General features: G+C 38.1%; 3 protein-coding genes and 1 pseudogene across 4 annotated transcripts; 3 read left to right on the top strand and 1 right to left on the bottom strand.

Annotated features, from left to right (window-relative positions):
• Nucleotides 1-262: 262 nt before the first annotated feature.
• LOC143545720 (psbP domain-containing protein 6, chloroplastic-like) lies at nucleotides 263-2116 on the top strand (annotated as a pseudogene). Its single transcript, XR_013137481.1, has 3 exons — nucleotides 263-358; nucleotides 477-806; nucleotides 1544-2116. The product of XR_013137481.1 is annotated as a psbP domain-containing protein 6, chloroplastic-like (transcript).
• Nucleotides 2117-3350: 1234 nt separating this feature from the next.
• On the top strand, nucleotides 3351-6822 carry LOC143545754 (bZIP transcription factor 17-like). The gene is made up of 2 exons (XM_077037580.1): nucleotides 3351-5541; nucleotides 6356-6822. The coding sequence occupies exons 1-2, from the start codon at nucleotides 3648-3650 to the stop codon at nucleotides 6820-6822; spliced, it is 2361 nt and encodes a 786-aa protein (XP_076893695.1). The 5' UTR covers nucleotides 3351-3647.
• Nucleotides 6823-7331: 509 nt separating this feature from the next.
• LOC143545734 (protein VACUOLELESS GAMETOPHYTES-like) lies at nucleotides 7332-8242 on the bottom strand. The gene is made up of 2 exons (XM_077037562.1): nucleotides 7831-8242; nucleotides 7332-7708 (listed from the first exon to the last, which is right to left on the bottom strand). The coding sequence occupies exons 1-2, from the start codon at nucleotides 8167-8169 to the stop codon at nucleotides 7376-7378; spliced, it is 672 nt and encodes a 223-aa protein (XP_076893677.1). The 5' UTR covers nucleotides 8170-8242; the 3' UTR covers nucleotides 7332-7375.
• A 778-nt stretch (nucleotides 8243-9020) lies between these two features.
• Nucleotides 9021-10111, top strand: LOC143545733 (uncharacterized). The gene is made up of 4 exons (XM_077037561.1): nucleotides 9021-9185; nucleotides 9272-9392; nucleotides 9477-9549; nucleotides 9841-10111. Exons 1-4 carry the CDS (start codon nucleotides 9170-9172, stop codon nucleotides 10105-10107), a joined length of 477 nt encoding a protein of 158 aa, XP_076893676.1. The 5' UTR covers nucleotides 9021-9169; the 3' UTR covers nucleotides 10108-10111.
• The last annotated feature ends 2288 nt before the right edge of the window (nucleotides 10112-12399 follow it).

The following is a 12399-nucleotide window of genomic DNA, read 5'->3' as shown; positions in this document are numbered from 1 at the left end:
TCTTTAAACAAATTTTTAATATTATTTTAGTACCGAACGCCTAGCATTTGCAATGGGTCCGAGTTTTGCAAATTTGATTACCATCGATTGAGCGATCAGTTTGAGTATTTGAACACATTAGACCATCTATTTTAATAAATCTGACCAAAGAGACAGATATTTTAGTGTTTTGAAAGGTAACAAGCTAAAATGTTACCTATAACTTAGCTTTTCTTATAATGAATGCTTCGCATACTTGATGGGCGCCTTTTGTGTATCGTGTATGGGCATTTTGGGGTCAAAACGCATCCGACCGCCACAACATTGTTATTGTCAATTTGTTATGTTGATTGAGGTAGATCTGTTATCCTGTGTGCATGTAATTTGAAGCTAGTCTGGCTAAATATAATGACTACAACACCTCTGTTGATGCTAGAATCTTATTCCTTTTTATTGTGGTTCCTGAATTTATTACTATAGTAAAATTTTGATTGTAGTTGATTGCAGGAAATGTGCAGCCATACCAATTTGTTCTTCCACCAACATGGAAACAGTTTCGAATCGCTAACATATTATCCGGAAACTTCTGCCAACCAAAATGTGCAGAGCCTTGGATTGAGGTGAAGTTTGAAGATGAAAAACAAGGGAAAGTTCAAGTGGTGGCTTCACTGTTAATACGTTTGACCAATAAACCGAATGCAACACTTGAAGATATTGGCAGCCCGGAAAAGGTTATTGGGTAGCTTGGCCCGTTTGTTACAGGAAATACTCTTGATTTGGATGAAGAACTTGTTGAAACATCAGTTGAAAAGATTGGAGACCAAACGGTATTGACTTATAAACTCATCTCTTTGATCATGTTTTATTATTTATACAAGTTATTAAATTTCTTTGTAGATGTTAAAACATTTTCATCTTGAACTGCATTATATACCATTAATACTCTATAAGAGCAAAATAAGAATAAAAACTTATCTTAAGGATGTAATTTAAGTTTGTTGCTCTATGAGAAAGTTTAGTGATTACTGCAGGGGTATAGATGTAATTGGGCTTGTAAACGAACCAATTGAACACGAACAATTAAACCAATGAGGTTTTCTTGTTCGTGTTCGATCGTTGTGAAAATGAGTGTGTCTGTGTTCGTTTGTTAATAGAATAAACGGACGGTTCACAAATGTAAACGGACATAATCGAATATAAACGAATGACCATATGATGGGTGGGCATAACCGAGTGAACACCAAGTTCAAGTAAATGTCGACTTGAATCTGTTGAGGCAAAAAGTTAATAAATCTAGACTAAATTACAAGATTGATATTTTAATTTCATACAACTAGACTTAAATTGAATGGACCTATGTATTTTAAATGAATGTATAAACAGACGTAAACGAAAGAACTTAAACAAAGGTAACTAACGAAACAAAATGAAAGTATACAAACACATGAATGAACGAATGAGACATGTATTAACGTGTTCACGACTTCACGTGACACTTATATTATAAGTTTATAACATCCTAAGTGATATATATTTGGTTGACATTTTTTAATATGTTGTGCAGTATTATAGGTACGTTCTAGAGACTCCCTTTGCATTAACTGGTTCACACAATATTGCAAAGGCTACAGCAAAGGGAAATACTGTCATCTTATTTGTTGCTAGTGCCAATGATAAACAATGGCCCACATCTCAAAAAACATTGAAAGCTATAGTAGATTCTTTCCAAGTGTAATCTTTTTCTCCATGTAAGTATATACTAATATCCATGTCAATAAATTTTTTGTATAAACAATATTTTGTTATGTTTCCATAATAGAGCTAAGTAATGGCAGCAATTGATGTTTTGTGAGTTTTATTTAAATGGTCATGACTCATGAGGCGTCTAACAATAATTGATAGCTAACTTTGGAGTCAAATTGTTTATGGAACTATGCATACAAGTGGCAAAATAGGTCAAAAGGTAAATTTAGCATGTATGCTGGCATTATTGACCTTGGTAACCATTGATATAGATGCATTATATAATGAGGAATTATACATCATGAGTTAGGATTCATACAATTTTTTTTGACCGGGTAATGTTACAAGCCACATGGATAATCATTAAATTATTGATCTCTAATTTTATACCCTAACCACTTTAACGTGCAAGTACATATTCAATTTGTATATCCAGAACATTTTGCTTGTGTCGTGTATTCATGTTATTACAATGTTTGCATATATTTTGTATTAACTTTCCATGTTATGAAATTTTCCTTATTATTTTAAATTGAGAAAAATAAACAAACAAACCAAGGGAATTGTATACATTTTAGCCTAAACCATCATTTAAGTGTAGTTACAGAATATTATTACATGACCCAATGGTTTACAGTTACCTTGTCATATTGTTTTACTTAATGACTTTCGTATAAATTAAAGTGTAGCATAGATAAAGGGGATAGGTTAAAATACATATATAATACCTTTAGTTTCTTCATTTATTCTTAAATTTTTCAATCTTTTGTTTTTTAAAAGAAGGGAAATTCATATTTATATGTGAGCCCAAGAAGTTTATAAAAGTGCATCAAACATACATAGATGATAAAAATGGATCATGCGTATTGACCATACTAACCAAGAAATGTTAATCATATGTTGGGGTTTATTTTTAGTTAAATAATACGGTAAGCAACTATAAACCACGCATTGGCCATAGCATTCTATGAGTATGACTAATGAAGGTTTAGACAAATAATGGGGTTATCAATAGTTATGTATATAATGTAGCTTATGGGTGTTCATCAGGTAAATTTCTCGGATTATTCGGGTTTGTGTTTAAAGACATTGACCCTAGAATCGACCCAAATTAGATTGGGTTGTTTAGGTTTCGGCTTGAACAACAGAACAACACAGGTAAATTCGGGTTTAATGTGAAACCATATTCAACTTCAACAAAATCATACTTTCGTAATTCCAAAACCAAAAAGAAATAAAATGTTCAAAACCAAAAATAAACAATAAGAAAGATGATAAAATCATATTTCTCTGATATCGATTGTAGTCAAACGATCGTTGTGGAACAAACAGTTTGATAGGCCACCTTATGATTCACTTTCGAAATTCGAATAGGTTAGCTTGGAGTGCGAACTAAATACTAAGTACACCTATAAAAAAATCAGGAGTACTACGTCTAAAGTTTCACGGGAATCCGGATAAACGTAACCGACAACCGACCCAAATAAGGTAGTTCGGTTACAGTAAGCTGCTATTTCGGGCCCAGTTTAATCAGATGCCGGGTCACTTACCCATTTCTGGTGGTGTTGGCCGTTGGGTATAGGGGTACGGTTAAAAAATGCACCCCTAAATTTAATTGTTTTCAAGCCACAAACCGTAAAACCAAACCGTTAGTCACGGTTCAGTTTCGGTTTTCAAGAATTAAAAACCATCATTAATGGTCTAGCTCACAGTTGACCTAAAACCGTCTAAACCGAGACTTACCGGGCTAATCCAGGTCAATCCCGCGTATGTATCCTTTTTTTTGTTAATTAACTTCGGGCAGAGTCTTCGCGTTATAATATTATTTTTCCCCCTTTAAGCAAAACACACGTTTGTCTTCTCTCAACGCCGCTAGAACCTTCATCATCTCCGACGAGTCCGCCACGAAACCCTAAAACAATACAATGACCGACGCACCGGCCATCGACGATCCATTATCCTCTCTTCTAATTCCACCTCTCAGCCCCTACATACTCTCCAACGATGACCTCACATTCGACGACGACTTCTTCTCATTCGACGACGATCAGTTTTTCATTAATCAATCTCATCCGTTCGATCTGCCGTCTCCTGATCCTGAAGAATTCATCGATTTTGTGCCTGATTGTGAAACTGCTGGTACGGTGTCAGGTAATTGTTCTCGAAACCCTAACTTTACGTCACCGGATGGTTCCGGTAGAGTTTTTGCTGACGGTAATGTGAATTTAATATCGGAATTGAGGAACGATAGTTTATTATTAGGAAATTGTGGATCGGACGGTTCTGGAATTGTTGATGTTTTGTTACCGGATGGTTTTGGTGAGGAAAATGTGAATTTAGAGAGGATTTTGAACAATTCGCCTTCGGAATTGAGGAAGGAGGATCCGGTTTCGTCTCAGGGATCTGGAAGCTGCGGATCGGGTGGATTGGAACCTGCTATGAATTATCCGTCTCCTGATTCTGGAAACTCCGTTAATCGGAATTTGAAGATTAATTTCGTGTCTGATCATAACACTCCGGATGATTCAGGAAGAGTTTTTGTTGATGGAAATGTGAATTTAGAGAGGATTTTGAATAATTCCTCGTCGGAACTGAGGAACGAGAATCCGGTTTCGTCTGGATCGGAGCATGGTGTGAATTGTCCGTCGCCTGATTCTGGAAATTCTGTTGTTAATAGGAAGATGAAGTGTGAGACGGCGAGTAATATTGTGTTGAAGAGGAAGAACGAGGGTTTAGATGTGAATTCGGAGTCTAGAACGATTAAGAACCGTAGGTCGAACGAAGGTTCTATAATTACTGAAAGTTTAAATCAGTTTAATGAAACGGATGATAAGAAGAAAGCGCGGTTGATTAGAAACCGTGAGAGCGCGCAGCTTTCGCGCCAGAGGAAAAAACAATATGTTGAGGAGTTAGAGGATAAAGTTAAGGCAATGCATGCAACTATTATGGATTTGAATGCTAGAGTTAGTTACTTTGCAGCTGAGAATGCAACTTTGAAGCAGCAAATGGTTGCCGGTGGCGGTGGTGGTGGTATGTGTTCACCTCCGGTAATGTATCCACCGCACCCTGCAATGGCTCCAGTTGGATATCCTTGGATGCAATATCCACCTTATGTTGTTAAATCACACGGTTCTCAAGTGCCATTACTCCCAATCCCTAAATTGAAGACTCAACAGCCTGCGTCTTCACAGAAATCGAAAAAAGATGTTAAGAAAACTGACAGTACATCAAGGACCAAAACCAGAAAGGTTGCTAGTATTAGCTTTATTGGATTGTTGCTATTTATTGTGCTTTTTGGTGGATTGGTTCCGATTATGAATGTGAAATTTGGTGGAGTAACAGATGGTAGTTATCTTGTTAAGCCTAATTATTATAAGTTTGACAATCAGCAACACCAAGGGAGGGTGTTGATGAGTGATGAACATGTGAATGGAACTAATTTAACTAACCATAACGCGAGTGAGCCTCTAGTTGCGTCTCTTTATGTACCGAGGAACAATAAGCTTGTGAAAATTGATGGTAGTTTGATAATCTCTTCTGTTCTAGCAAGTGAGAAAGCTATGGCATTTAGGGAAGAACAAGAGTTGGTTAAAAAGGAAGAACAAGAAACTGTTAAAAATGACGATACTGGTTTAGCAGTTGTTCTAGATTTGGTCCCTGCAATCCCTATTCCAACTGTAAACAGGGTTGGTGGAAGACAACCGCATATGTATAGGACTTCAAGTGATCATCAAAGAGCTCTTCCATCAAATGAGGAGAATTTGCAGTCAAAACATGTTGATGGTAACATGCAACAATGGTTCCGCGAAGGTCTTTCTGGTAAATGTTGTTCAATTTTGTATTTTTATTACAATTTAGCAATACCTAAACAAATAAACAAATGTACCCAGTGAAATTCCACTCATAAGTAGGGTCTAAGGAGACAGAGAGATTGCTCCCGGTGAGTAAGGGTGTTAACGAGCCGAGCCTGAGCTCCTAGGCAGTAAGGGTGTTAACAAGCCGAGCCTGAGTTCATCTAGGCTCGAGCTTGGCTCGTCTAACTAACGAGAGCTCGATCTCTAGCTCATGCGCTCAGCTTGTTTCGAGCTCTGTTTCCAAAGCTTGAGTTTGGCCTGTTTTATAAATTAGATTTACATACATTTATAATTAGATTTAAGTATATGTTAATTATACTACTTATATATAACATAATATATATTATTTAATTATTTTTATAATATATTTATGCATAATAATAATTGTTGTATAATTATATATATTTAGTATATATTAGAAAACATTACATAAAGAATAGGGCCGCTTAACAGTGCGAGCTCAATAAGTGAAGCTCGGGCTCCTTTATTAAACAAGCTTATTTTAAGGCTCGGGCTCGTTTAAAGTTTAAAATCGGGCTCGATTCGAGCTTTTAGCGAGGCAATCTCAAGTAGCTCACAAGCGGCTTGCTAGTCAGCTCGAGCTTGATTCGAGCTTTAGCGAGCCGGTCTCGAGTAGCTTACAAATGGTTTGGCTCGTTTAAACACCTAACCCCCAGCTCAAAGAACCTTTTTTATCTGATTCTGACTATACACAATAAAACATAGCAATGTGATTGTTTATATGTTTTATAAGGGTAATAACTGTTTTGTGTACATAGGACTAATGTTGAGTTCAGGCATGTGCACCGAAGTATTTCAGTTTGATGCATCTGTGGCCGGAGCTTCAGGAGCCATAGTTCCTGCCACGTCAGCAGTAAACATCACTGCCACCGAAAACCACCACAACTCAACCCACATCACCACCGTGAAGAACAGAAGAATCCTCCACAGTCTTATACCTCTTTCAGATTCCTCCACCAACATCACCAAAGAACAAGTATCGGGTCATGACTCAAAGCACGAGGACCACCTCAAAAACAACTCAATGGTAGTTTCGGTGCTTGTTGACCCTCGGGAGGCGGGCGATGGGGGTGACGTGGACGGTGTGATGGGCGGCATTGGCGGTGGTGGAAAAGGCAAGTCATTTTCAAGAATGTTTGTGGTGGTTCTTTTGGACAGTGTGAAGTATGTGACGTACTCTTGCATGCTTCCTTTGAAAGGGGGTAGTCATGTTGTAACAGCTTAATAATAACATAATGAAACTTTTGTAGATATAAACTCGTGATATAGGAATGGATATGTTTTAGTTTTGAATATTAGTTGTGTTCTTTGTGGTCTGGATATAGTGACTTATTAATATCATACAATTTTAGCTATCTCATTCTTTTTAAGTTCATATTATTTACCTATTTTACTTTTTACGGAACCTATATTTTTATAGATCATCTAGATGCTAGATATGTACCTAGCATGGTTTTCGATTATAACTAATTGAAAAAGAAACGATTTTGATGGACGAATATACACATTGTAATTGTTTGTACTCCATCAAAATAAATCATTATCTTTTTAATCAGTTTCGGGTCTACTGGTACAATAAACAATACACATTTCACATTGTATACATTTAATGAAAATAATTTTAGCAAGTTACAAATGATCACACAATCCGTGTCAAATTCAATACATTTTGATGTAATTGGGAAAGTTAAAGGCTCGAACAGTCGAACTCATGATTATTTATTTGAAAATTCGGTTAAAACGGGTATGAAAAATGATAATGATGCAAGCTTATAGCCTCATACATAAGAAGCAGCATTTGAGAGTCCCATAAGAATTGCAAGAGCTTCCATTGGCGTTAGTTCTACCTCAGCCTGGCCATTACTTGGACCCGGTTGAGTTGTTGGCTCACTAGGTTCGGGATCTGACCCATCATCCATCTGATACAAACCCATCTTTATCTCGTTTGTAGCACATAACGTGTGAACTCCATAGTTTGCACACACCCGACACTCGTAAGACCAATGCTTTGCATCCAATAACTTTCTACACATTTTGCAAACTTGGTTCTGAACCCCAGCTGGGCTTCCATGATTAAGGTCTAGCTCATGCGGGTGAGCTTTATGAGTTACCTATTCGTGTAAACACAATTGTTAGTAGTCAAACGGTCAAACCCCTTTCGATCTATTGTTAATCTTGCTTAAATAACCAAAATCACATTTAACAAAACAACATAATAAAAGAACTAGCATACCTTTGGAGGGAGGAAAGCACAATTGACATGTAGATCAACTTCACACAAAGCACAACAATATGAAAACCTTGTCCCGTTAGTACCACACACGTTACACAAGAAACAATTTGACGGGTAGGTCGGGTACGGGCTAAGAATGAGATAATGAGGTGAATGAAAAGGGTGTCTTATATATCGAGTGGCGTTCCCACAATGCTCGTGAAGAAAAAAGTTGCACTGCCAACATGCGTAGATAGTTTTATCACAGAATTTGTCGCAGCCAGAGCATCGCAGTTGTTGCCCGAGTTGCACTTGGTACATGGACAAGTTGTGTTCATGACTAAAATGCTTGTACTCCATAATTTGCAGATCTCTTTGCTTTTGTGAAGGTGGAGAGATGTAAATGTGTATGTATAGATAGTTTGTTGATTTGGTATGGACCAAGTCAAAGTCAACTATGGGCAAGTGGATATTATGTTAAGAAGTCAACTCTATGGATTCCTTTGTGGACTTTCTAGGTTAAGATTTGATTTATGGATGTTGGATATGATGAGCTTGACTTTGTTTGGGTTGACCTTATAAGGGATCAATGAGTTGTTTCCTTAGTTTTGTTTTTGAATTGATTTTCAAGTATTATTAGTGTGTATATAGCATGTATAGAAAACTACACATGTTCACTTGATTGGGTGTATCAAAAGGGGCCCATGACATATCATAATTTTTATATTAAGCTTAAACTACTCTACTGATAATAATTTAAGGGGTCAAACTATAAGAAAATGACAACGTAAAATAGCCTACTGATGTAAAATTTTGCTAGTTGGAGGGTCAATGGATCCTAAACCCTCTTAACACCGCCATGTTGTATGAATATTATATTGTGTGCGTCATGTCGCATATAATTTAAATTGAGTTGTGGTAATAATGTTGTATTTGATTAGGTGATGTGAGTGATCATGGTAAAAGTTGTGTAACAAGTTTAAACTCGCAGATTTTTGTTTGGTCAAGACAGGATGACGGGTATATGCAATTCGTGAATACCCTTTGTTCATATACAACTCGACTTTTTTTACACTAACTTTGATTTATTAAATATTAAATAAGATTTTCAAAAAAAAAAGTTCAAATTTTAATTTGTTATATGTATTTGAAGGGCTTTTGTTACATACTATAAGAAGATGAACCAATCCTTACATAAACTCTTAATATTCTTTTCTTCAATCAAAAGCACAAGTACTCATCTTGACCACTATGCAAGTATTCCTATATTCCTTGACAAGAATCATTTATATGAACTCCTATCCTGTTCTTCATATATATTACTACACATAAACTCAAGTTCATTAAACCTTTGTAAGACATGGGCCAATCTATTGGTATCTTTCCAACTTGTCTATTTTCATTTCTTTTTTATTTTTCTTACATTTTTACAATATCTGATATGGATGGATCGGCTCGACAGGAAAAGAAGAAAAGAAGGATATCGGTCCAATGATAGGAAAATTCTACGACAAACACTTTTTAGACGGTAACAAGAAATGGAACTCGGCTGAGTTTTATCATGCAGTCAGTGAGATCGTCGAGTATTTTTCACCTTTTTATTTAGCATTTCCTCGTAAAATCAAGAATCACAACAATATCTTATTGTTTTATGTTTGTCTTGATAGAGAAATGAACACCATGCTTGGTAGCACTCAATTTCATGTTCCAAGGACTTCTACCCTTGAACAAGCCTACCATGTAAGTTCTTATGATAATTTGCTTTCTTTAAGAAAAATTACAAATTTATTACAATAAAATCTAAATCTTTGAATTTAATAAACCCTTTTGATGGTTTGACTATTTGACTTGTTTCTTTATAAAAATAATTATTTTTTTATTATTATTTGACACTTTTTAACATAAAAATTATTACCTTTAATTACTTCTAACAAACACAAGGACACAATTCAGATTTGCTATTTTGGTCAAACAAATATGATTCAAAAGTTGGTGAAATATTTGGAATGGAATAATGAGAATGAATTGCAGAAGCACCACAAAGGAAAAGAGAAGTCAATAACCAAGGAAGAGTTTCAAAGAATTTTGCAAGATGTAATCTTGGATTCCGGTGTAACCGGAATGGGAATCAAAGACATATTCCTCTTCATCTTCGGAATCCCGATCGTAACCACATTCATCAAGCAACGGGCTGCCCCGAAAGCCATTCCCAATGATGTTTTCATCCCCGCTGTCACCTCTGCATCCGTTTCCTCCTCGCCAAACTTAACAAAATATGATTGTTATATTAATTATTGAACGTTTGACGATTGTGTTATAATGTTATGTTAAACATGTTTTTTTTAAATATTAAGATTCAGAAATGTCATCTGAAGAAACACTAAGTGACCCCGGGCAGATTATAGGTAATCTGGGGGCTAAGTAATGTTTCCCACGAAGGTTAGGTCCAGCAGAGTAAGTTGTACTTCAGGGAACCTGCAAAACAGACACCGTAAGCTCGTCACTGAGAAGGGGGGGGGGGGTTCCTCCTTGTGACCACCCTCCGGCGTGAGAATCAGTCTATATTGCTCTTTGAATATAAAAGTATATGAATACTATTAGAGCAGTTATCAAGTAAGTTATACGAGATAGTAGATGATGAAATGATAATACCATTTGCTGTCTTTTATAGCCGAAGGTGGGTTTCCAAGGGGTTTAGCCGGCCCAACACGCTACCAACTGTAACCTATGCACGTGCCCTACCTGTGAGTGGTGGATAGGTAGCGGCTGACACAGAGCAGGCGTGCCGTGCACTCTTCGTCTTCTACCAACTGCAGGCTAGGCACGTGGTCTGGCAGGAGTTGGTGGGCAGGCGGCGGCTATTGGTCACAGTGCTGTGGCGTGCTGTCTGCCACGCTGCTGTCAGTGAGCTGTCGCATTCTTGGTCAGATCTTTTGTCTTTACCTCGTCAGGTATCACGCAAAAGATCCTCCATCATACGGACTGGCCCATTTTGGCGGGAGTTTTCCCCCTCCCGCCTTTGCTCATTCTTTCAGGTGACACTGAATTTGTAAGTGTTAAGCCTTATGCGTGTAGCTATGCTGTGCGGGTAGCCTTCCCTGATGGCTTGTATCCGCAACTGCGGGAACAGGCGGGTTACTTTACCATTGGGAGGCTTTTCCCTGCGTATGCAGCTTGCATACTGCGCGTAGGCTTCTCTGAGCCTGGTGGGTCCTGCGGGAGTAGATGGTCTTTGCGCAGACATCCCTGTTCAAGGTGAGTCATGCGGGACCAACTGAGCCCTGCTGGGACCTACCTCTTCAAGTCCCCCCAGTCCAATGTTCTTCTCACGAATGTCTAATAAAGTGAGGTGAATTTTTGGACTTAAGCAAAGGGTTTTGAAAAGGGGTTTTTGTAAGGTTTTCCATGGGGGTTCTTCCCGCGGAAGTCCTTGTCACTTGCAGAAATTCCCGAGTTTCCTGCTTGGTCTTTGGGTATGATGCGGGTAGGTCTGTAACCTCCTCGCAAGTCAGGAGCATTGAGTCTTAGTTGTGCGGATTCTCCCTGTGGTTCTGGTAGTTTTTGAACATAGTGATCAATTATGTTTAAACCACCAATTCCATCTTGGAGCCTCAAACAACGTAGTACTCGATGTTCCCGCAATGCGGGGATATTATTTCCGTTTTCACAAGCATTGCCCAGAAGATCCTTCCTGGTTTCAATTCTCAGCGGGTGCTAGGTATGTGAAGGGTTTTGCCTTTACACTGTACCTGCGTCCGTCTTACGGTTACTTTACTTCCAAGGTATTCCTGGCGTCCATTCCCTGCGGGTGCTAGGTATGTGAAGGGTTTTGCCTTTACACTGTACCCGCACCCGTCTTATGGTTACTTGGTTGCCAAATATTTTGGCTTCAATTCCCTGCGGGTGTTAGGTATGTGAAGGGTTTTGCCTTTACACTGTACCCACACCCGGCTTATGGTTACTTGTTTGCCAAGGTAAGGGGTATTTTCCCGCTTACTTTTTTGAACCTTAGTCTTCAAATTTTTAAATTTTGAAATTTGAAGAGTTGGATGGCTAACAACCCAATACCTCAAACGTCGTGCGACGGTTTCTTCTGACTCTGTCAGGACGTGCCAGAAGTTATGGCGACATGACATTATGTGGTCATTCCAGTTGCTTTTTCAGGCGCGTGGGCACGGGATTTCGGGCGCGTAGCCGCGAAATCTCTGGCACACGTCCTTTTTGACAGCTGTTGCCAGTTTGCTTTTGCCACGCGTCATAGTTTCATTGCACCTTTGATTTCTCTCTCTTCCGTATTAAATTCATCGCATTAATTGCGATTGCTATATAAAGGGGGAGAAGGTTATTTGCAATTCACACTTTCCACTTTCATCTCTTCTTCTCCAGTAATTTCCGGCGAATTTCTTTTTTTCAGTAAAGCATTGCTCTGAAATCTCTTCTTTCTTCCACCATGTCTTCTCACGATGCTGATGATCAGAAGACTGCTGGCGAATGCCAGTGTTATCTTCCTGTCGAGCTGTACCAGTATATCGTCAGGAAGTTCATGCTCGAGTCTCTCGAGCCTGAGTTTCCTGAGCCCCACCATACTGT

The sequence above is a fragment of the Bidens hawaiensis genome, unplaced genomic scaffold, assembly GCF_021521415.1.
Source record: "Bidens hawaiensis isolate Kalapana, Puna unplaced genomic scaffold, B.hawaiensis_p1.1 tig00014033_1, whole genome shotgun sequence".
NCBI classification, from domain to species: Eukaryota; Viridiplantae; Streptophyta; class Magnoliopsida; order Asterales; family Asteraceae; genus Bidens; species Bidens hawaiensis.
Note: the sequence above shows the minus strand (reverse complement) of the source record. Positions and strands in the feature narration are given on the sequence as shown.